This window comes from Cherax quadricarinatus, chromosome 68 (genome assembly GCF_038502225.1).
Source record: "Cherax quadricarinatus isolate ZL_2023a chromosome 68, ASM3850222v1, whole genome shotgun sequence".
In the NCBI taxonomy this organism is placed as follows: Eukaryota; Metazoa; Arthropoda; class Malacostraca; order Decapoda; family Parastacidae; genus Cherax; species Cherax quadricarinatus.
Window position 1 is genome coordinate 5,122,453 of NC_091359.1, and position 26,566 is coordinate 5,149,018.

Below are 26,566 nucleotides of genomic sequence, written 5' to 3' on the forward strand. Positions count from 1 at the left end.
AGATTGAGGACCACAATGGAAATAAGACAGACAGTCCTCGATGACGCACTGACTTTCTTGGGTTATCCTGAGATGCTAACCCTCCGGGGGTTAAAAATCCGAACGAAATCTTATCTTATCATATTATATATTACATGTGTAAGGAAGGCTGGATACAGTGAAGCTGTCAGTGGACCTTATAAACCCAACAACACGACCAGCCGGTCTAGCGTGTTTATTATTGTTAATAATGTTGGTAATAATGAGAGGCTGCAACACCAGATTATTGCTTCAGTAAGTCCTACATTGTCCTGCCAACTTGGTAAACCAGTAATAACTGTACTGTCACATCTATATATCCCCCCCCCAGGCACAGGAAGTTTATTCAGGTATACACAAATACTGTTATATAGATTATCATACATAGTAGTATTCCTAGTTTATCTCCTTTTATTGTAACTGATTTTCACATAGTTAAATTACTTACCTGCTGTAATTTTTAAGGTTTAAATAATAAGTTATTACAAGGACCCCAATGGGGCGCTTGTAATAACTTATTATTTAAACCTTATTGAATCTGGCAGTAAAGTTCATCCTAATAGTAAAACATTATCTGGTTTGTATTCCTTGATTTATTACTATACCTTGATTTATTAATATTTTCAGGGACGACCCCTACCCTGCCTTCCTTCCCGTTACAGATTTATGTGCTCTCCAAGTCATTCTACTTTGTTCCATTCTCTAAATGACCAAACCATTTATTAATTTAATAATGTAACTTGATTTATTAATATACAGTACCTTGATTTATTATTGTACCTTGATTTATTATACCTTGATTTATTATTATACCTTGATCTCGTACTATTACAATGGTGAAATGGTTACCACCACCCATGAACAAGTGTGTATTGTGGGCAGCAGTTCTCTTGGGACCAGTTTTATTGAATCTGCCAGTACAGCTTCTCCCAATAGTAAAACGTTAACTACAATTAGGGAATTATCTTGTTTGTGTCTTTTCTATTCACAATGTGACGTGGTCCATGTTGACCACCAACACAAGCTGACCTTATGACATGTTTGCACAGACACATCCAGTTGGTCCTGGGTAATGATGATCCGGTTTATGATGTTCTTCACTTATGATACTGGCACCATAAAAAAAAAATTACTCATATCTAAGTATTGATCTGCTGTTACAGCCATTGTAAACATTCAGACTAATTATTTTCAAGTAAATATTTTTTCTTAATTGTTTTGTACTCAATTTATTTATACCTTGTGTATATTCACATGAAGCATGTATAGAGTGCGTACTTTCATGGTAAAAGTGTTTTTTCTTTAACAGATCACCTTACCTAAGTGGCCACCCTAACAGATCACCCTACTTCAGTGGTGTAAACCACTTGGCCAGCTGGCCGAGTGGTTTACACACTGGTCTGTGAGTTTTAGGACTTGCTTGCCATGTGTTCAAGTCCCACCTATTCCGTAATTTGTTTGCAAAAGTGTTGTTACGATTTTGTGAAACTTCTTTCAGTAATACTAATGCAAAATATGCAGCTCTTCATTGGCATAATCAAATCAATTTCTACACGTTCCCTGATTTGAAACGGGTATACCTCTACATGTACTGTATTAAAAATGTACATGTATTAGCAGTAATCTTTACAAGAATTTCATGATTCCTCAGGGGCTGGCAGACACTTAGATCAGGGAGCACTCGCCTCCAGCATACTTCTGTAACTTATCGTCCCATCACCAAGCTGGTCATAGCTAATCGTGGTGAAATTGCATGTCGTGTGCAGCGCACTGCTGCTAGAATGGGCGTGCGAACCGTAGCTGTCTATTCAGAGCCAGACAAAAACTCCATGCATGTTGCTTTGGTAAGTTTATGACCTGTCCTGTATAATACTATTCACTTTTAATTTTCTTCTTTTACAGTATTTACCCTCCCAAACTCGATTGTCCACTTATTGAGGAATATAGAGATAGGCAGTATAATAACTATGTGATATGCCAATAATTTGTGTTCATTTTGCTGTGCAGTAGTAGTATTTGTAATGGTTATTAATTAATAATTTTGTGTGTAGGCAGATGAAGCTTATCACATTGGGGGTGCAGCCTCCCAGGAATCCTACCTCAGGGGAGATAGAATTCTCGATGTCGTCAGGAGGAGCGGTGCTCAGGCCGTGCACCCTGGCTATGGCTTCCTCTCCGAGAATGTTGAATTTGCAGAGCAGTGTGCAAAGGAAGGCGTAATTTTTGTCGGCCCACCTGCCACTGCAATCAGGGACATGGGAATCAAGAGGTAAGGTGTTGGGACAGTCGAATGGATACTCTCTTTTCTTGTTATCTCCCTTTGAGGAGGATGTCTTCGTGCCGAAGGGTTCTTGATCCAAGGAATTGTAACTACTCACCTTACTTTAGTTAAACCTAAATGCCTCTCATTCTCCAGATGTTCTTTAACCCCTGTGGGTGTAGAGCTGCCTTTTGTTGAATAATAATAATAATAATATCCCCATGGGAAAGTGAAAAAGAATCCTTCCTGCGTGTCGTAAGAGGCAACGAAAATGCTGGAAGCAAGGGGCTAGTAACCCCCTTCTGTATAAATTACTAACTGTAAAAAGGAAAACCTTTTGTTTTTCTTTTTTGGTCACCCTACCTCTGTGGAAGGCAGCCAGTGAATTGAAAACAAATGATAATAATTCTCCATAACTTACAAAGATGTATTTTATATACTGTATAATATTAAAGTTAGTATTAAATATTGTATAGTATTTATATTTTGCAGTACATCTAAAAAGATCATGTCAGCAGCATCTGTACCAGTCATTGGTGGGTACCACGGTGAGGACCAAAGTGACAAGCGACTGTACCAAGAAGCTGAAAAAATTGGTTTCCCAGTCATGATAAAAGCTGTACGAGGAGGTGGTGGCAAGGTGACTTGAAATAGTATTTACTTATTCTCTTATTTAAATTTTATTTGGGTGAAGTGATTAAATTATTGTGTGGTATTTGTAATTGATTTTCCACTATATTAGCTGTAGCACCATAATATATATTGATACACTATTAATATTCCTTATTGTGTCTCTTTATTAGAGAAAAATATCTGTTTATTGCTTTCCTGGATTTGGAAAATATTATATATAAGCAAATTTTTAAATACTCTTATATTTTTCACACTTTAGGGGGTTGGTAATGATGTCTGTATAGTATGAGAAGTGTTTAAATTTAATATTTATAAAAATTTTGTGGGAAACTTGTGCTTACCTTCAAGAAACAAAGATTCTGCCAAGATTCTCAAACCTTTCCCTGCTAGTATGTTAAGCTTGTACAGTACCTGTATATATATAATGCATGCACAAATAATATAATATACCTTTACTATCAATATTTGTAGTTTTTCTACCAAAATTTATATATTTTTTCATTTAAAACACAATACAGTGTATCTTGTAAGAAAACAAACAAGATGAAAGCCATTACATTTTTTGCTCTACTGTATAATGACCATTATAATCACCCAAGATTAAAAGAATTGATATATTTTGGGGTTAATAATAACACGATTGCAAACAAATGACTGGTCTGTGAGGTTTAGGACTCACTTGCCGTGAGTTCAAGCCCAACCATTCCATGATTTATATAAGAGAGTCCTGTACTGTTTGTGTTTCTTACATGCCTAACCTTTGTATGTTTTTAAGTAGGGTCACTATGGATGGTATATAGTATTGACAGGTTGATGAATAAGATACATGTGCAACACTTGGCATCTTTACTGCTGAAACTACTGCTTCTATTGTCTCCAGTGTTACATTCACCTGTACTTGACTGAAGTAGTCTGTTGCAAGTGAAGATATCGAAGTGTTGTGCATATTTCTTATACTATATCAAGGTTACTTTCTCTATTGACTACTGTACAAGTTTTTTCTATTTTATGGATTTCCATTGTCTGTTAAACTATTCTGTTTTTCATCTTGTTTGTACTGTATTTTGTTTATAATGATCCCTTGTAATAGTTTTCAATTTATTTTAATTCCTCTGAAATACCCATTGCATGTTTGAGACCAGAGCATAATTATAGATTCTTCTTGTGATATTCTTCTATACCATTAAGCTTAAACTTCTTTGGGAGTCACAAATACAACAGTTTACTCTCTACAGGGTATGCGTATTGCCATGAAAAGGGAAGAATTTGAAGCACAGCTTGAATCAGCGAGACGTGAGGCAACTAAATCTTTTGGTGATGATGTCATGCTCATTGAAAAGTTTGTGCAGCGACCAAGACACGTAGAAGTTCAGGTATGATCATGTGGTGTCAACTTGCTGATAATAATATAACTAATATATTTTCTGTTAAATACTGTACTTGTACTCAAACATGTTTTCTGGTTTTCATTTTTTTCAGTTCATGCTATCAAAAAAAAAACTTTTAATTAGAGTATAAGAATATTGATAAATATTTTTTGCTGAGACAACGTAGGGTTTCAGATGGCATTTTAAAGGAGAGTATAAAAGTTGAAGGAATTCAGTTTAGAAAACAGATCATTTATTGGTACTAGGAAAGAAATAATACCTAATATAATACTTCAACCACCAAGTTACAAAAAATGAACAATAAAGATATATTCACAAATATCCTTCAGATTTATTCACAAATATTACGTGCCACAAATTGGAAAAAAAAAATGTGTTGGTACTTCCTGGTCTATCATCAAGATAAAATTCTTTTGATTATATAATTTCAGTCCAGGAAGAACTGAAATGTCTGAAGATGTACCTCCATGGAGATAAGAACAAGTCATACTCCATGGAATATGACTTGTTCTTCAATAATTGTATACATGAAAGTGATTTTTATGACTTAACATGCTGTTGGAGTGTGAGCAAAGTATGAAGGGATTCAAGGAAACCAGTTAGCCAAACTTGAGTCCTGGAGGTGGGAAGTACAGGCAAGACAGTGGCAGAGTGAATGATGGTGAAAGTGGCTCTTCTTTTTTTAGGTCACCCTACCTTGGTGGGAGACAGCTGGTTTGTTAAAAAAGAAAAAAGAAACTGGAGAAGGAAATGGCTGCGAATGAGTATGTGGATGGCTTTTAGTGAGTATGTGAATGGTTGTGGAGTACATGAATGGCTGTGAATGAGTACAAGAAATTATAAAAGTTGTATTACATAGTAGGGCCTTCTTCAGATTATTCATATATTTGAGATTCCATTAATGTATATTGTTGTGGAGGGAAGTATTGACTTGGAGTCACTGGAAACACATACTTATGCATCAGTGCACTAACTCTTTCATTATTTTTTTAATAGATTTTTGGCGATCATCATGGTAACTACGTCTATCTGTTTGAAAGGGATTGTTCAGTTCAGCGTCGCCATCAGAAAATTATTGAAGAAGCCCCAGCTGTAAGTTTCTTTATTATGCATTAGTGTTAAACTGTTATTATTTTTTTATTTTTTATTATCACACTGGCCGATTCCCACCAAGGCAGGGTGGCCCGAAAAAGAAAAACTTTCACCATCATTCACTCCATCACTGTCTTGCCAGAAGGGTGCTTTACACTACAGTTTTTAAACTGCAACATTAACACCCCTCCTTCAGAGTGCAGGCACTGTACTTCCCATCTCCAGGACTCAAGTCCGGCCTGCCGGTTTCCCTGAACCCCTTCATAAATGTTACTTTGCTCACACTCCAACAGCACGTCAAGTATTAAAAACCATTTGTCTCCATTCACTCCTATCAAACACGCTCACGCATACCTGCTGGAAGTCCAAGCCCCTCGCACACAAAACCTCCTTTACCCCCTCTCTCCAACCTTTCCTAGGCCGACCCCTACCCCGCCTTCCTTCCACTACAGACTGATACACTCTTGAAGTCATTCTGTTTCGCTCCATTCTCTCTACATGTCCGAACCACCTCAACAACCCTTCCTCAGCCCTCTGGACAACAGTTTTGGTAATCCCGCACCTCCTCCTAACTTCCAAACTACGAATTCTCTGCATTATATTCACACCACACATTGCCCTCAGACATGACATCTCCACTGCCTCCAGCCTTCTCCTCGCTGCAACATTCATCACCCATGTTTCACACCCATATAAGAGCGTTGGTAAAACTATACTCTCATACATTCCCCTCTTTGCCTCCAAGGACAAAGTTCTTTGTCTCCACAGACTCCTAAGTGCACCACTCACTCTTTTCCCCTCATCAATTCTATGATTCACCTCATCTTTCATAGACCCATCCGCTGACACGTCCACTCCCAAATATCTGAATACATTCACCTCCTCCATACTCTCTCCCTCCAATCTGATATTCAATCTTTCATCACCTAATCTTTTTGTTATCCTCATAACCTTACTCTTTCCTGTATTCACCTTTAATTTTCTTCTTTTGCACACCCTACCAAATTCATCCACCAATCTCTGCAACTTCTCTTCAGAATCTCCCAAGAGCACAGTGTCATCAGCAAAGAGCAGCTGTGACAACTCCCACTTTGTGTGTGATTCTTTATCTTTTAACTCCACGCCTCTTGCCAAGACCCTCGCATTTACTTCTCTTACAACCCCATCTATAAATATATTAAACAACCACGGTGACATCACACATCCTTGTCTAAGGCCTACTTTTACTGGGAAATAATTTCCCTCTTTCCTACATACTCTAACTTGAGCCTCACTATCCTCGTAAAAACTCTTCACTGCTTTCAGTAACCTACCTCCTACACCATACACTTGCAACATCTGCCACATTGTGTCCCTATCCACCCTGTCATACGCCTTTTCCAAATCCATAAATGCCACAAAGACCTCTTTAGCCTTATCTAAATACTGTTCACTTATATGTTTCACTCTAAACACCTGGTCCACACACCCCCTATCTTTCCTAAAGCCTCCTTGTTCATCTGCTATCCTATTCTCCGTCTTACTCTTAATTCTTTCAATAATAACTCTACCATACACTTTACCAGGTATACTCAGCAGACTTATCCCCCTATAATTTTTGCACTCTCTTTTATCCCCTTTGCCTTTATACAAAGGAACTATGCATGCTCTCTGCCAATCCCTAGGTACCTTACCCTCTTCCATACATTTATTAAATAATTGCACCAACCACTCCAAAACTATATCCCCACCTGCTTTTAACATTTCTATCTTTATCCCATCAATCCCGGCTGCCTTACCCCCTTTCATTTTACCTACTGCCTCACGAACTTCCCCCACACTCACAACTGGCTCTTCCTCACTCCTACAAGATGTTATTCCTCCTTGTCCTATACACGAAATCACAGCTTCCCTATCTTCATCAACATTTAACAATTCCTCAAAATATTCCCTCCATCTTCCCAATACCTCTAACTCTCCATTTAATAACTCTCCTCTCCTATTTTTAACTGACAAATCCATTTGTTCTCTAGGCTTTCTTAACTTGTTAATCTCACTCCAAAACTTTTTCTTATTTTCAACAAAATTTGTTGATAACATCTCACCCACTCTCTCATTTGCTCTCTTTTTACATTGCTTCACCATTCTCTTAACCTCTCTCTTTTTCTCCATATACTCTTCCCTCCTTGCATCACTTCTACTTTGTAAAAACTTCTCATATGCTAACTTTTTCTCCCTTACTACTCTCTTTACATCATCATTCCACCAATCGCTCCTCTTCCCTCCCGCACCCACTTTCCTGTAACCACAAACTTCTGCTGAACACTCTAACACTACATTTTTAAACCTACCCCATACCTCTTCGACCCCATTGCCTATGCTCTCATTAGCCCATCTATCCTCCAATAGCTGTTTATATCTTACCCTAACTGCCTCCTCTTTTAGTTTATAAACCTTCACCTCTCTCTTCCCTGATGCTTCTATTCTCCTTGTATCCCATCTACCTTTTACTCTCAGTGTAGCTACAACTAGAAAGTGATCTGATATATCTGTGGCCCCTCTATAAACATATACATCCTGAAGTCTACTCAACAGTCTTTTATCTACCAATACATAATCCAACAAACTACTGTCATTTCGCCCTACATCATATCTTGTATACTTATTTATCCTCTTTTTCTTAAAATATGTATTACCTATAACTAAACCCCTTTCTATACAAAGTTCAATCAAAGGGCTCCCATTATCATTTACACCTGGTACCCCAAACTTACCTACCACACCCTCTCTTAAAGGTTCTCCTACTTTAGCATTCAGGTCCCCTACCACAATTACTCTCTCACTTGGTTCAAAGGCTCCTATACATTCACTTAACATCTCCCAAAATCTCTCTCTCTCCTCTGCATTCCTCTCTTCTCCAGGTGCATACACGCTTATTATGACCCACTTCTCGCATCCAACCTTTACTTTAATCCACATAATTCTTGAATTTACACATTCATATTCTCTTTTCTCCTTCCATAACTGATCATTTAACATTACTGCTACCCCTTCCTTTGCTCTAACTCTCTCAGATACTCCAGATTTAATCCTATTTATTTCCCCCCACTGAAACTCCCCTACTATTTAGTAAAGTAAACTTTATTTTCCTTAGCATCACATAGTTTTATCATACATGAAAAGCCTGTAGTTATGCAGTGTAATTCAGGCATACTTCAGATTAATCTAACAATAACTTAATTAAACCTGTAAGTATTCATTGCTGCTGTCCCAACCTTCATGACAAGTACCATGTGGTAAGTAAGACAAATATACCAAAGTTAGATATCTTCATCCTGAAACATTTCACCTACACAATGGGCCTACTGTGTAGGCAAAACATTTTAGAATAAAGATACCTAATTGTTGTACGTGTGTCTTACTTAGCAACTTGTGGGTATTGTCTACCATTATTATATTCACAAATGCTATGTACTGTGTGTTATGTGTGCATCCTTACTTTTTACACCCTTGCTGCCCCTGCCTACATATAATATAGGTACTGCATGTTAGTAGACTCTTGTGGATCACATTCATGAAGACATTGCCAGGCTTTGGGAGTAGAAAAATTCTCGGAACTCATCATAGGTATATCGAAGGGAAAATTAGCTATCATGTAGAATAGGGTAGCAGCAGACTGTTGATGTATCCAATTTTTGTTTAAAAAAAAATCCAGCATCCTGCCTCCCAGCTCTGCATATTTGGAAAGATGCAAGAAAATATAAGCACCATTTTCCAGTGGGCAGCAAAGAATAATATGACACTCAGTGGTGATCAATTCCAGTTGCTTATACATGGAAAGAATGAAGAACTCAAAAGGGACACTATGCAAAACTCAAGAGGATCATCAAATGGTACGAAAGAAACATGTGGAAGACCTGGGAGTAATTATGTCAGCTGACCTTTCTTTCAAAGAACACAATAAGACCAAGGTCATGACAGCCAGGAAGATGACAGAGTTGATAATGGAAACTTTCAAAACAAGGGAAATAGTGCCAATGCTATACATCATACAGGGTAGATTTTCCTAAAAAAATTGTTTTTTTTTTTATAGCTCTAAGCTACTATAGTATACTAGGGCTCAACAGATTCAAAGAGGTGGTGGTGTTTCTGTTGGTTGCATTCCAGAATTGCCCCAACTGCCAATATTAGACATAATATTTACTTAAAAGGAGGAAGAAATTTTTACCATAAATACACAAATAACCCACACAGAGGAGAGATAGGCTTGCGACAACGTTTCAGTCCAACTTAGACCATTCACTCTATATTGGCTCCCTCTTGTGTTAGTGTGACTTTGTAAATGGTCCAAGTTGAACCAAAATATCGTCGTAAGCTTCTCTCTAATATGTGTGGGTTATTTGTGTATTATTCCAGTCACAGTATTGTGCATTGTTCTAATCACAGTATTGTGCCTTTTTACTCTTACCAGAAAGATGACTAAGCAGTCAGGAGGGAAGCCTGGTCTAGTCTGAGCAGCAGGGAGTAGTAGAGCTCTAGCATTGAGTCACAGGATACTGCTGTATTTTATTGAAAATGGTATATGTTACTGTGACTTAGGCAGAAGGAAAAGCAAACAAACAGGAAACACTAGTATTTCAGAGAAGCAAAAATTAAAAGGGACACATAATTGGATGGTAGAAGACAATGGTGCTGAGGTAGATTCTACCATCCCATTATATGACTTGCATACCTGTGACCTGTTGAATGTAGTCACATCTAGCTTGAATGTAGTCACCACCAGTGAACTTCATCTGATTATGTGCCCAATTCCAGTTGACTTCACACAAGACTAAACTTGAAAACAAGCCATAGACTTTAGTTCAAATTATGCTATTTGGGTTTCCCATGTCCAAATCTGTCATAGTCAGTGTAAATAAGTTTAAAGTGATAATTTTATAGCCATTGTTAAATATGTTGGGCTTGGGTAATTATACTAGAATCCATTTATGCTACATGTTGTAAATTACTGGTAGGAATGAGAGCACTGCCTACAAGCAAACTTGCATAAAGCAAGGGGAAACCTTTTTGTGTATGTATGAGGGTTGAGTGTATAATAAAACATGGCTGTACAACTTCTGCTAGTCTTCACTGTCAGATGGGCTCTGTATGTTTCTCCAACTTTATGTGAAGACTGAGTGTACAAGAGACATAAATCCTCAGCCAGTCCTCACTTAGCAGATGGGTAACAAGACTGAGTCAACAAGAAACATACATTCTCAGTCAATCCTCACTTAACAGATGGGTTACATTCCTGGTAAACCATTCACTATCATAGGTAAATCCTTGTTAAGCAAAACGTCTTTTCTTAGTGATCTCATTATATAAAGTGAGATAAATTCCAGAAATATTATCTATAAAATAAAACTGAAAGAAAAATTTACAAAAAAATTTAAATATATGAATTCTTCTTCTTTCAACGTACCAGCCGTATCCCACTGAGGCGGGGTGGCCCAAAAGAAAAAACTGAAGTTTCTCCTTTTAAATTTAGTAATATATACAGGAGAAGGGGTTACTAGCCCCTTGCTCCCGGCATTTTAGTCGCCTCTTACGACACGCATGGCTTACAGAGGAAGAATTCTGTTCCACTTCCCCATGGAGGTAAGAGGAAATAAACAAGAACAAGAATTAGAAAGAAAATAGAAGAAAACCCAGAGGGGTGTGTATATATATGCTTGTACATGTATGTTTAGTGTGACCTAAGTGTAAGTAGAAGTAGCAAGACTTACCTGTAATCTTGCATATTTATGAGACAGACAAAAGACACCAGCAATCCTACCATCATGTAAAACAATTACAGGCTTTCGTTTTACACTCACTTGGCAGGACGGTAGTACCTCCCTGGGCGGTTGCTGTCTACCAACCTACTACCTAGAAATATATGAATCAAAGCAGTAAATGATAATGAAATGTTGTGTATTAAATTGAATGTGCCATGCTGAAAAGACAACAGCTACTGTTGTTTGTGATGACCATTTATTAATAATTCAGCTACAGTGTCAGTCCCTGTCATAACTTAGCCAGTTGTTTTATTACTGTATTTATAAACTTCTTTATTTGATATTTTTTTTTGAACTCCATTGTTTCTGGCCTGCTTCTAAATTTCCTTTCAGGTTTCATATCAGTCCCACTTTTAAAATACTCCACTCATATTTTGGACCAAGGTTAAATAAAAAAACATTCAAATACATAATTTTTTACTATGGCATAAACTATACATACATAATATTCGTGAAATCATAATAACACGATTGCAAACAAACCCTTATTATTTTTTACAGTTACGTGTTATAATTTTAAAAATGTGATTATGAACAGTTGAACTTAATTCTAGCCTGGCTTGACGTGGGAAGTTCGCCGATCACTCGGAGAGGCTGCCGTGCGTGCAGCCCATGCTGTAGGGTACGTGGGCGCTGGCACTGTGGAGTTTATCCTGGACTCCTCGCACAACTTCTATTTCATGGAGATGAATACCCGTCTTCAGGTGGAGCATCCCGTCTCTGAGATGATTACCAGCACTGACCTAGTGGAGTGGCAGCTCAGAGTGAGTGTAACCTCTCATATGGTATGCTAGTTAGTAAGTGTAACTTCTCATATATATATATTTTTTTTTTAATTTAATAACCTTTTATCAATTTTTGTTTTTTTTTATTTAGGGATCTTGGTGCTTTTGAGTTAAAAACTAGAAGGTACTTTAATATTTTCAATTGCCTACTAACTTGTTCTGACAGGTTGCAGCTGGGGAACCCTTGCCTCAACTACAGGATGAGATCAAACTCTCAGGACATAGCTTTGAAGCCAGGATATATGCTGAGGATCCTAAAGGTGGCTTCCTACCAGGAGCCGGACCACTAACTCACCTGTCCACACCTCCGCCCAGCAACTGTGTGCGGATAGAAACTGGTAAATCAGTGTCAAGATTTTCTCTTGTCAATAAGTAGGTCATAGAATTATAATATTGTCTATTCTGTGGTGTATCCCCGAATGTTAGGTAGACTGACTGCCCATAAAAAGGGGGTGTTAAAATTTGCCACAAATTCTGTGTACGTATTTGCATATTGTATTTAAAGTTTGAAGTATGATTGAAACTGCTTCATACTGCTCTGAAACCACAAAATATGCAATACTATCAAATACAATAACCCTCTCTGTATAACAGACTAATAGGGAGGATTGTCCTAATGTTGAATGATGGTGAAAGTGTTTCTTTCTTTTTTGGGTCATCCTGCCTCAGTGGGAGTCGGCCAGCATGTTGAAAAAAAAAATTAATTTACATTTAATATATTTAATATATTTCTTTAATTTAAGGCACTAGCAGTATTTAATATTTCTTTAGCTTAAGGTTCTAGCAGTCCATGGTACTTTAGAGACATACGGGAAATGTATAATTAGTGTGTTATAGTGTGTTGATGAAGGTGACCACCATTGATTCAGCAAAACTGTTAATCCGACAAAGCTTTGGAACCAGGGTTGCCGGAAAATCAGTGGTGTAACTGTACTTACTATAGTATACTGTACATACTATGGTAAATATATTGTAATGCATATTAAATATAAACCAAATAAAAGTTAAATTTACCCAGGGGATTTTACCCACCATTTCAAAAGTCTACTGTATCAATGTCTTTTATATGGAGGGTTCACTACTTTAATCTTTGGAGCACATGTACCTTAACTTCACCTTAGGTTTCTCCTCATCTGTCTGTCTTTCACCTTTTTCTCTCATTTCTTCACCTGCCTCTCAGTTTTCTCATCATTTGTGACTTGATAATGGTCCAAGGCCAAAATATTTAAAGTTTCCTCTCTGATCTGTGAGTTAGTTTTAAAGAGTATTATGTTATAATGCTATTTGGCTATCATAATCATATTTCACTTTTTTTTTTAGTTTTTCATTGTTCACTCCTTTAATATTATAACATGCATAGATTGCTACTAAAACATTTTTGCATGTAGGAAGTGCTTTATTTTTTCTTAAATACACTGGCTATCTCCCACCAAGGTAGAGTGACCTGAAAAAGAAGAAAAACTTTCATCACTCACTCCATCACCATCTAGCCAGAGGTATATGACATTACAGCTCAGATGCTCCTCCAGGTTGCAGTATCCCCACCCTTCCTTCAAAATGCAAGTACACATGTGGAACATCTGGTTATCTTTATTGGAGATGTTTTGCCATCCACCAACTCCAAGGCTGAGGGACTGATTGCCTCATCTTTTGTATATAGTTCTACTGTCTTCTGATTATGTCCTAGAATCTGTATTGATAAACCCATTGGATGGCAAAACATCTACAATAAAGATAACCAGATGTTGCACATGTGTCTTAACTTTCATATTGTCGGTATTTTATACCTTTCTTGCACAAAATGCAAGTATTATACTTCCCACCTCCAGAACTTGAATCCAGCTACCTGGTTTCCCCTAATCCCTTCATAAATATTACCTTGCTTACACTCCAACAGCACGTTAAGTGATAAAAACGACTTGCCTTCATTCACTCATATCTAACACACTCACACACATTTCGTGGCTGCTTGGTTTGTAAATCTTCTCATTTTACCATATAAACTGAACTGATGGTTTATTTATCATCACTCTTTGTGATGTGAGAATTTTCCCAATACTTCACATAAGCTTAACTCTCCCTCATAGTTATATGAGGGGAAAAAAATCCACTAGCTTAGCCTCCAGCAGAAAGCTTTGAGGATGTGACATTGATGTCCAGTATAGAAGTCACCATTTCAGTCAATTGCTTACTGTTTCTGAAGCCATCTGTAATGCTTTGATTTTGTGTTGTAGGTGTGAGGCAGGGGGATGAAGTGTCTGTCCATTATGACCCAATGATAGCTAAGCTGGTGGTCTGGGGACATGACAGGATGCATGCACTCAACACTCTTACTGCTTGCCTTACTGACTACAATGTAAGTACTTTATTAATCACAGTAGTTGCCTATATCATGAGTGTATTTCCATGGTTAGCTCCAGGAATCACTATAGGAATAGTGATTCCTCTGTTATACTAGTTTTCACCCTTCACAGGAAGTAATTTTCGTATTAAAAACATTATATAGACCATCAATTAACATGCAGTCCTCTTACGCATTTACTTTGTTGCACTATGTATTGCAAAATTGCATCATATTTTCGATGAACGCTCCGTAAAATTCAACGAGCACAGTGCTACTCCTGGGAGAATAATTTGCAGCTCTGCAAACTGAACTGTGGGAGTTCCTATCCCACCTCTCATGTTTAAGTGGTCTATACATATGCTTCCTACACTCAGTCAGTCCATTAAAATTTAATTAGGCATATTAAGAATCTTCAGTACCTTGTGAACCATATTGATCATATACAGTGTAAATCACATATTCATGATTATTGATAGAAATGGGACATCATATAATAGCAAATGCACATTACAACAGGTAGTTCAGAGATACCACATGTGAAGAACAGTTAATGGAAGGGAAGGTGAGGTACAGCAGTTTCATTTATAATTACCTACTGATGTGTTTTGCTAAGGTGAAATTGAATAAAAGTTTTGGAGTACACTAATCCTTAACCCTGTGGTTAACATAGTCAGCCATTACAAATTCAAACAATTGTAAAAGAGAGATTATTCTCTCACACAAAACAATAATCTTTAGTTTCTAAAATGGGGTGGAAAACTTGGCTTTGGTACACCGCAGGTGCTGAACCACAGGTACATACCACCAGTATGGCCATCGTTGCTTAATCACCAAGGCTGTCGTAATCTAACACATAACTGTGTCAGGAGAGGCTTTCGTGTTTCTTGACAAATAAGCCACCACCCGTTCATTCTTCAGAAGTTAGCATTGACTCTGGTAATAACAACAATTTATATTTCTCTTCAACAGATAGTGGGGCTGAACACCAATGTTAACTTTCTGCTGAGCTTAGCCTCTCATCCAAGCTTCGTAGCAGGTGACGTTAGCACAGACTTCATCCCTGACCATTATAATGACTTGTTCCCAGACAAGAAACCCTCTCACCATCTATTTTGCCAAGTTAGTTTTATTTATTAATGTTGTGAAATTTATCTTCATACAGTATCTTTCAGTCTTGTATTGTTATAAAGTATTTTAATTGGTCTTCAGTAATCAAACAATGCAATAAAGTAGCTTTGAATTACTCTATAAAATAATAGTCTAAGAGATTATTTTTCAATATAATATTGGTTAATGGATATATTAGTCAATTAACATCAAAGCAGAGATGATTAGTGATTAGTATTCAAAAACAGCTCCGTCTCATTATACTCATTAGTGAAATACAAAGCATTGACCTAAAACTGAATGTATTATACAAGGCCCAGTTACTCTGAATCTCTGTATATGCTACTTTGTGCACACTCCAACAGAACATCAAATCCCCAAAACCACTTGTCTCAACTCACTTTAATCTAACATGCCTACATATGCCTCCTGGATGCTCAATCCTTTACCACACAAAACCTTCTTCACCCTCTCTCTCCAACCCTTCCTCAGGCAACCCCTGCCCCCTCTTTCTGTTTACCCTGAATTTATACACTCTCTTGATCAATATATTCTACTACATCCTTCCTAAATGAGTACATGATCTCAGCAACCCCTCCTCTACTCCCCGAATTATACCTCTCATTGTATTTTTAATAAGTATTTAACTCCTAACTCTAGCATTAAATTTTTTTGGTACACTATTATCCCTCCCTCCAACCTTTCCTCTCACTCATGCTCTCTTTCTTTTGCAACCTTGAAAGTTGCTTTTTCACATGTGACTCATCTCTACAAGTTTATGTTAAATGCTGTGACCTTCATGACCGTCACTTCTTACTTTTAGTTACAGTACTGTTAACATTTTTACTCAACTGTAAATTATTATTTTTTTTTTTCAACAAACCGGCCGTATCCCACCAAGGCAGCCTGGCCCAAAAAGAAAAACGAAAGTTTCTCTTTTTAAATTTAGTAATTTATACAGGAGAAGGGGTTACTAGGCCCTTGCTCCCGGCATTTTAGTCGCCTCTTACAACATGCATGACTTACGGAGGAAGAATTCTGTTCCACTTCCCCATGGAGATAAGAGGAAATAAACAAGAACAAGAACTAGAAAGAAAATAGAAGAAAACCCAGAGGGGTGTGTATATATATGCTTGTACATGTATGTGTAGAGTGACCTAAGTGTAAGTAGAAGTAGCAAGACGTACCTGAAATCGTGCATGTTTAAGAGACAGAAAAAAGACACCAGCAATCCTACCATCATGTAAAACAATTACAGGATTCCGTTTTACACTCACTTGGCAGGACGGTAGTACCTCCCTGAGCAACCGCCCAGGGAGGTACTACCGTCCTGCCAAGTGAGTGTAAAACGAAAGCCTGTAATTGTTTTACATGATGGTAGGATTGCTGGTGTCTTTTGTCTGTCTCATAAATATGCAAGATTACAGGTAAGTCTTGCTACTTCTACTTACACTTAGGTCACACTACACATACATGTACAAGCATATATATACACACCCCTCTGAGTTTTCTTCTATTTTCTTTCTAATTCTTGTTCTTGTTTATTTCCTCTTATCTCCATGGGGAAGTGGAACAGAATTCTTCCTCTGTAAGCCATGCGTGTCGTAAGAGGCGACTAAAATGCCGGGAGCAAGGGGCTAGTAACCCCTTCTCCTGTATATATTACTAAATTTAAAAGGAGAAACTTCAGTTTTTTTCTTTTGGGCCACCCCACCTCAGTGGGATACGGCTGGTACGTTGAAAGAAGAAAGAAGATTCAGCATTGCCGTGCTGCTTATAAATTTGCAATGTCAAAGCCAGGAATAAATTGTATTTCCAATGTTCATTCCCCAGACATGGTGGTCACCTGTGACTGCTGTAATATTTTACTATTGCTTGCACACTTTCTCATGTCTTCAGAAGTAGTTTTTTTTATTTTATTTCTACATCTTTATGATGGTAAATTTATAGGAGAAAATGAAAAATAGTGCTGCACATTCTACGTACTTTGCAGACAGGTCATTCGAACATTTTTGAGAAGACTGATGCTGTGATAATTTTTACCAGTATTTTGCTCTCTTTGAACCCACATCTGTTTCTTTTTGGTTCTTAAAGTGAGACACAGCAAATTCTTTCCTCTCTCCACTTTTCACATGTAAACAACCAGGTCAAGCAGCACTCAGCTGTCTAGTCAAATTATGCTCATAAACATCATTTATGTCTCTCTTATGGGTAGATGTTGCAGCTCAGAGATGAGTTGAATTGTGATGTTTTTGTATTTCTGGCAGGATAACTAGAAAATGTATTTCTTTTGGTCACCCTTGCCTTTGTAAGAAATGGCACATGTTAGAAAAATCTTAAGTAAAAGGGCACATGCAGCTGATGCAACATTTTATTGTGGCAGCATTTCACTCTCCAGGAGCCTTGTCAAACTGCATACATTAATGTGAAAACACCTTGACAGTATTCCATGGAGGGTTCTAACACTTCTTCCACACACACTTTTCATCTAATGCATTCCCATTTCCACTCCCATTTTTGCTCCCATTCCTGTTTCCATGCCCATTCCCATTTCAATTCCCATTTCCACTCCCATTTTCATTCCTGTGTCCACTGCCATTTTCATTCCTGCTTCCTCTTCCATTTTCATTCTCATTTCCACTGCCATTTTCATTCCCATTTCCACTGCCATTTCCACTTCTCTATGACTATAATACTGTAGTTGTTTTCACCTCCACTGTCTAACTTTCACTGCACTTTTTTCACTAAACCAGTTTACTATTCAGCCTAATACACTTTTTTGTATTGCATTAAACAAAAAAATCAACAAACATTCAAGATGCAATAATTCCAGTTTTTTCTCTAACAAGTAAAGTCAATTTCTTTTTATCACTCTGGAATTCTCCCACCTAGGTAGGGCGACTCAAAAAAGAAGAAACACATTCACCATAATTCATTCAGTCACTGTTTTACCAGAATTGATATAAATTAATATCAAATCGGTATAATTTATACAAAAAAATCGTCTTGAATATTGTTAATATTTTTTATACATATACATATACTATATTATAGGTAGTAGGTTGATAGACAGCAATTGCCCAGGGAGGTACTACCATCTTGCCAAGTGAGCGTAAAACAAAAGCCTGTAATTGTTTTACATGATGGTAGGATTGCTGGTGTCCATTTTTCTGTCTCATAAACATGCAAGGTTTCAGGTATGTCTTGCTACTTCTACTTACACTTAGGTCACACTACACATACATGTACAAGCATATATATACACACCCCTCTGGGTTTTCTTCTATTTTCTTACTAGTTCTTGTTCTTGTTTATTTCCTCTTATCTCCATGGGGAAGTGGAACAGAATTCTTCCTCCGTAAGCCATGCGTGTTGTAAGAGGAGACTAAAATGCCAGGAGCAAGGGGCTAGTAACCCCTTCTTCTGTATAAATTACTAAATTTGAAAAGAGAAACTTTCATTTTTCTTTTTGGGCCACCCTGCCTTGGTGGGATATGGCCGGTTTGTTGAAAAAAAAAATACATATATATTTTTTTTTAAAGAACATTGACTTCCTGATTCTAAATTGTGGTTAAAATGCCCACAGAGTGCATTGGCTCTGATACTGGAGGAGGAGCAGGAAGGAGTGCGTGCTGTAGCTGCCACTCAAGATCCTACCTCTCCTTTCTGCCCTGGAGCAATACCAAGGATCAACCACGTTCTCTCTCGCTCCATAAATGTCACATGTGAAGGAACAGGTGATGGCTGACAGTGGTTTTTAGCAAGTTGGCTTCTAACACAAGCTATGATAAGCTATATTAGACTCTGTCTATATAACACCATTTTCTCCAGTTTTCTTTCACTCAGAAAGTCCTGTGTAAGGTGATAACCAGTACTGACTACTCTCCTGGCAGTCCTTGAGGGTATATACACTGTGAGATGTGTAACTGTATATATACAGGAGGGCCCAGCTTTACTGTGGTTTACTTTACAGCATTTCTCAATTATACCTATTCTTCATTTACTCAGACTTCCTACATTAAATATATTCACCACTCACTATAAGCTAAGGACAAAAATATTTTAAGGTAAGTTGTGCATGTACTGTATGTGCATTTTTTTTAGGATTAGCTATATTGCTCACTTAATATGTGATAGTGTAAACATGTTATCAGGCTTTTATATGCATTTGAAAGTGTTGCTTTACAGTGATGTTCACTTCACAGTGGTAACCCAGAACCTAAGCTGCTATATAAGTGGCACCCTCCTGTACTGCATTTTGATAAAAGTACAAACCACTTTCAAGGTTATCACACAGATGAAGCAGAGTTTTTTCTCCTTGAATTTAAAAAAATGGTTCTTTTCACTTTAGACAAGTAGAAAACAATTATAATGATTACAGCTGTTTAAAAATTTTGGGTGTTAGTAGGTAAGATAGACAAGTTATGACAAGTGTTTGAGTTATGTCTAGAAACAAGAAAACACTTATGATTAATATTTTACAGTAGGTGTAAAGTTTGCTGTTAGTTTAGAATAACTACCAGTAAGAAAGTAAGATATAAAAGGGGGTTCTAAAGAGAGAAGTGTCACCTTCAGTGCCTAGAAACAAATTTTGGTAATGCATTTAATTGGTGTAATGTATAAAGAGTTTTTTTTTATATATATTTTCCAGATGAAAGTGTCCAGGTTGATTACTTAGGATCGCAAAGGTACCATATGACAGTTGGTGGAAAAAGTTTCTCTGTGAGCGGATTTCTTGTGTGTGACAACGATGTCCGTCGCTTAACAACTTCCATTGATGGAGCTGTATCTTGTTCTCACATTGTTATAGATAACAGGGATATCTATATCTTCACACAGGTAAGGATTTGCTGTTGAATCTTAGGCTATTAGTCTTACTCGTGTGTGTGTGTGTCAATGGACATAAATGTTGGTACGTTGTTGCTCATGACTAAGAAATTGAGGTGCCTCTCCCTTCCTAGCTTTTTTATCAAATATGAAAGATTGAAATGTGAGCAAGATAACATATATGAAGGAATTCAGGGAAACTCTGATGTTGGTGCCCTTCTGGCAAGACAAGGGTTGATTATTGATAGTGAAAGTGTTTTCTTCATCAGGTCACCCTACCTTGGTGGGAGACAGCCAGAGTGTTAAAATTACTCCCATTCCCAGGTGCTGTATAGCCTATGAGTTTAGCACTTCCCAGTGTATTTCATTCACTGCTCTCCCATTGAGGTTTTTTTTTTAACACTTCGGCCGTCTCCCACTGAGGCAGGGTGACCCTAAAAAAAGAAAAAAAACACTTTCACTATCATTCACACATACTCACTGTCTTTGCAGAGGCACCCAGGTATGACAATTTACAAGTCACTCCAAACAGCTTTTTTTCAGGCTTGTATACATAGATTGGTAGAGATGGTACTGTATGTTATATACTGCATGTATGTAGTGTGTGTATATATGTGCATGGAAATGCATGCTTGTGTGCCTGTACATGTATGTATATGCCCAAGTGCATATATGTGTGTACAGTATGAGAAAAAAAAGCTACAGAGAAGCTTTTATTTTCAGGAAAGTTTTACTTGTTACAGGCAAACCTTTGTCCATAATGTATAATTTTGATCCTCTTGCATTACAAGCAAAACATTGTCAATAATGTGTTATTTTGATACTCTTGTCTTACAAGCAAAACATTATATATAATGTGATATTTTGATCCACTTGTATTATATTGATACTCTTGTATCACAAGCAAACCATTGTCTATAATGTGTTATTTTGATCCTCTTGTATATAGAATGGTGGATGGAAGATTTCTGTGGCAGCTCCCAAGTTTGAAACAGAGATTGGGAAAGCTACTGGTGTGGCAGGTGGAGCAGTTGCCCCAATGCCAGGGGTGATTGAGAAGGTGTTTGTCACCCCAGGACAGACTGTAGAGGCTGGTGACCCTCTGGTGGTGATGATAGCTATGAAAATGGAGGTAAATATTTTATGTTTGATTTGCATGCCCTAACTCATAGAATTGATGAGGGGAAAAAGATGAGTGATGCACTTAGGAGATTGTAGAGACAAAGAACTTTGTCCGTGGAAGTAAAGAGGGGAATGTATGAGAGTATAGTTATACCAACACTTTTATATGGGTGCAAAGCATTAGTGGTGAATGTTGCAACAAGGAGAAGGCTGGATGCAGTGGAGATGTCATGTCTGAGGGCAATGTGTGGTGTGAATATAATGCAGAGAATTCGTAGTTTGGAAATTCGGAGGAGGTGCAAGATTACCAAAACTATTATCCAGAGGGCTGAGGAGGACTTGTTGAGATGGTTCAGACATGTAGAGAGGGTGGAACAAAATAGAATGACTTTGAGAGTGTATAAATCTGTAATGGAGGGAAGGCGGGGTAGGGGTTGGCCTAGGAAAGGTTGGAGGGAGGGGGTAAAGGAAGTTTTGTGTGCGAGGAGCTTTGACTTCCAGCAAGCATGCGTGAGCATGTATGATAGGAGCGAATGGAGACAAATGGTTTTTAGGACTTGACATGCTGTTGGAGTGTGAGTGTGAGCCAGGTAACATTTATGAAGGTACTCAGAGAAACTGGCAGGCCGGACTTGAGTCCTGGAGATGGGAAGTACGTACAGTGCCTCAACTCTGAAGGAGGAGTGTTAATGTTGTAGTGTAAGCGCCCCTCTAGCAAGACAGTGCTGGAGTGAATGATGAAAGTTTTTCTTTTTCGAAGCCACCTTGCCTTGGTGGGAGAAGGCCGATGTGTCAATAAAAAAAATTGAGCATCTAATTATTAGAGATTAAAGTGAGTTTTATTCCACCTTTAAAATTACATTAGGTTCACTGTACAGTAACTTTTTCAAAGGAACCTTTTTTTTTTATGTACAACAAACTATTTTTTATTTTATTTTTTTATTAGCACATTGGCTGTTTCCCACCAAGGCAGGGTGGCCTGAAAAAGAAAAACTTTCATCATCATTCACTCCATCACTGTCTTGCCAGAGGTGCACTTACACTACAGTTATAAAACTGCAACATTAACACCCCTCCTTCAGAGTGCAGACACTGTACTTCCCATCTCCAGGACTCAAGTCCGGCCTGCCGGTTTCCCTGAATCCCTTCATAAATATTATCTTGCTCACACTCCAACAGCACATCAAGTCTTAAAAACCATTTTTTGTTTGCATACCACTTCCTCTCACCAAATTTTATGCATGTCATTGAAAAGTTATGATCATCAAAATTCTGAGATGGAGTGGTATCAGCAAAATAGCATTTTTAATTTGCATTGACATCTCTCCTGAGTGTAGGATAATTTGCAGGCCAAAGGCTGCTAGTAGCCACCATCTTATGGTACCATGTGATCTTTCGGATGTTTTCTTCTGCATCATATGTGACTATAATTCTTCAAGACCAACATTTTTGCAAGGTTCACCATTATCTTGATCCAACTATATCATTAACCCTTAAACTGTCCAAGCAGATCTACATTCACATGCGTAGTGCTCCAAAAGTAGATCTACGTTTTTTTTACATATTTTCAAATATAACAAAAAAAAAAAAAGTAGATAAAAGTTTTTTTACATGTTTTCAAATGTAAAAAAAAAAAAAGAAGATCTACTTTTTTTACATACTTTCAAATGTTGAAAACACATAGATCTACGTTTGGACAGTTTAAGGGTTAATGGTGATGAGTCCAATCATTTGAAATTTTGGAAAATTGCCAGAATACAAAGAGACCCAGAGTGCACAAATGCTCTACAGAGACTGAATTACCAACAATAAAATGGTGCCAACTGCCCTTCCCTGACTCAGCTGTTGAACACAACAGGCTGAGAATGGTTGGTGAAAAAGCAGAGAAAGCACTGAACATAATGAACAATGCAATAAGATCACAGTAAACAGGTGATTTTAAAATATGCAAAACAACCACTGTGAAAGAGTAGTGAAATTCCAAGTGCTTTCGTGACTACTCACATTGTCAAGGAACTATGAAAGTAATACATCAAAGGAAGGCAATTTGTAGTCTAAGCTCTTTAATTGCCTTCCTTTGATGTATTACTTTCATAGTTCCTTGACAATGTGAGTAGTCATGAAAGCGCTTGGAATTTCACTACTCTTTCACAGTGGTTGTTTTGCATAATGAACAATGAGTATAATTTAAAACTGCCGAATTAAGGGAACGCCAAAAGACGGAATGCCATAAAGCGGGGCTCTTGTGTATATTTCAAGAGTTAGTCACTCGTATCATCACGACATTTTTTTTTTTTTTTTTTATCACACTGGCCGATTCCCACCAAGGCAGGGTGGCCCGAAAAAGAAAAACTTTCACCATCATTCACTCCATCACTGTCTTGCCAGAAGGGTGCTTTACACTACAGTTTTTAAACTGCAACATTAACACCCCTCCTTCAGAGTGCAGGCACTGTACTTCCCATCTCCAGGACTCAAGTCCGGCCTGCCGGTTTCCCTGAACCCCTTCATAAATGTTACTTTGCTCACACTCCAACAGCACGTCAAGTATTAAAAACCATTTGTCTCCATTCACTCCTATCAAACACGCTCACGCATGCCTGCTGGAAGTCCAAGCCCCTCGCACACAAAACCTCCTTTACCCCCTCTCTCCAACCTTTCCTAGGCCGACCCCTACCCCGCCTTCCTTCCACTACAGACTGATACACTCTTGAAGTCATTCTGTTTCACTCCATTCTCTCTACATGTCCGAACCACCTCAACAACCCTTCCTCAGCCCTCTGGACAACAGTTTTGGTAATCCCGCACCTCCTCCTAACTTCCAAACTACGAATTCTCTGCATTATATTCACACCACACATTGCCCTCAGACATGACATCTCCACTGCCTCCAGCCTTCTCCTCGCTGCAACATTCATCACCCATGCTTCACACCCATATAAGAGCGTTGGTAAAACTATACTCTCATACATTCCCCTCTTTGCCTCCAAGGACAAAGTTCTTTGTCTCCACAGACTCCTAAGTGCACCACTCACTCTTTTCCCCTCATCAATTCTATGATTCACCTCATCTTTCATAGACCCATCCGCTGACACATCCACTCCCAAATATCTGAAATACATTCACCTCCTCCATACTCTCTCCCTCCAATCTGATATTCAATCTTTCATCACCTAATCTTTTTGTTATCCTCATAACCTTACTCTTTCCTGTATTCACCTTTAATTTTCTTCTTTTGCACACCCTACCAAATTCATCCACCAATCTCTGCAACTTCTCTTCAGAATCTCCCAAGAGCACAGTGTCATCAGCAAAGAGCAGCTGTGACAACTCCCACTTTGTGTGTGATTCTTTATCTTTTAACTCCACGCCTCTTGCCAAGACCCTCGCATTTACTTCTCTTACAACCCCATCTATAAATATATTAAACAACCACGGTGACATCACACATCCTTGTCTAAGGCCTACTTTTACTGGGAAATAATTTCCCTCTTTCCTACATACTCTAACTTGAGCCTCACTATCCTCGTAAAAACTCTTCACTGCTTTCAGTAACCTACCTCCTACACCATACACTTGCAACATCTGCCACATTGCCCCCCTATCCACCCTGTCATACGCCTTTTCCAAATCCATAAATGCCACAAAGACCTCTTTAGCCTTATCTAAATACTGTTCACTTATATGTTTCACTGTAAACACCTGGTCCACACACCCCCTACCTTTCCTAAAGCCTCCTTGTTCATCTGCTATCCTATTCTACATCTTACTCTTAATTCTTTCAATAATAACTCTACCATACACTTTACCAGGTATACTCAGCAGACTTATCCCCCTATAATTTTTGCACTCTCTTTTATCCCCTTTGCCTTTATACAAAGGAACTATGCATGCTCTCTGCCAATCCCTAGGTACCTTACCCTCTTCCATACATTTATTAAATAATTGCACCAACCACTCCAAAACTATATCCCCACCTGCTTTTAACATTTCTGTCTTTATCCCATCAATCCCGGCTGCCTTACCCCCTTTCATTTTACCTACTGCCTCACAAACTTCCCCCACACTCACAACTGGCTCTTCCTCACTCCTACAAGATGTTATTCCTCCTTGTCCTATACACGAAATCACAGCTTCCCTATCTTCATCAACATTTAACAATTCCTCAAAATATTCCCTCCATCTTCCCAATACATGTGTTTACATAATTATTTTTATTGACAAATGGTATTTTTTAAAATAACACAGTATTTTTTATAACCATAAGTCAGTTTTGCCTTAATTAATGAGAATATTCCTCGTGTTGACAGTATGTAATCAAGGCAGCGAGTGGTGGAGTGGTGGAGAAGGTCCTCTACAGTGAGGGAGACAACGTAGCAAAGAACACTCCTCTCGTCAGGATGAAGGACACAGAGGAAGACTGAGTCTTTAATGTAGACTTACACTCAGTTTCCTTACGAAGCTCCTCAATATAGTTGGATTTTTTGTAAATGTGATTGAAAAGTGCATCCAAATTTTAATAGTACCAACTTTGTAAGAGAGCTTACTGTATATATCAGCTGAACAAGACAATGTAAAATTATGAAGCACAAAAGTGTGAAAAACTAGTAAAAATGTAATGGATTAAGGTACATTGCCTTCTTTAAAAAAAACAGATAAATTTTAAAAAAGCTAAAGTATTGTTAAAATGCCTTGACTAAATGTAAAAAGTATATAGTCCAAAAATTACTTTTCTGTTGATGATTAGTATTTGTAGTTAACCTTGATCATTTTAAATACCAGGAATACATAATAGCATACAGTACAAAATTTACTTCATTTTTTGCCCAAAGAGAAAAGTAAAAAGTACTGTATTTATCTTCCTTCTGCTTTATCCAAATTTTCTTGTTAATTTATCTTTTGCTTAATCTCAGATCTTGGTATGTATTAAAAAAAGTAGTTTTTATTTGTATAATTGTCTTTATTAAAGAGAGGCTTAATTGGTACAATACTTGAAAGTTACATACTGTAAATAAATAAAAATACCACAGTGAAAATAGGTAAAATATCTGAGCGTGAAAATTCACATGCTTCCACACGCATCTTCAGAAGAATTCCTCCGAAGATATGTGTGTAAGCCCATGACAGCGCTCAGGTGTTTTTCTTATTTTCACTGGTATTTTTATGTTTGCAATCACATGTTAATTGTAATT

At 37.7% G+C, this 26,566-nt stretch overlaps 1 protein-coding gene across 2 annotated transcripts; it reads left to right on the top strand.

Annotated features, from left to right (window-relative positions):
• On the top strand, nt 1–25,943 carry Mccc1 (Methylcrotonoyl-CoA carboxylase 1). 2 transcript variants are annotated; one of them, XM_070099613.1, is made up of 14 exons: nt 1–368; nt 1,670–1,862; nt 2,070–2,287; nt 2,771–2,918; nt 4,147–4,284; nt 5,296–5,391; nt 11,744–11,953; nt 12,141–12,312; nt 14,209–14,330; nt 15,288–15,437; nt 19,012–19,162; nt 20,077–20,264; nt 21,202–21,384; nt 25,685–25,943. In XM_070099613.1, the coding sequence occupies exons 1-14, from the start codon at nt 16–18 to the stop codon at nt 25,796–25,798; spliced, it is 2,436 nt and encodes an 811-aa protein (XP_069955714.1). In that variant the 5' UTR covers nt 1–15; the 3' UTR covers nt 25,799–25,943. The 2 variants fall into 2 exon arrangements, with proteins under 2 accessions (XP_069955714.1, XP_053645666.1); XM_053789691.2 differs by having other exon boundaries at nt 145–273.
• Nucleotides 25,944–26,566: the final 623 nt, after the last annotated feature.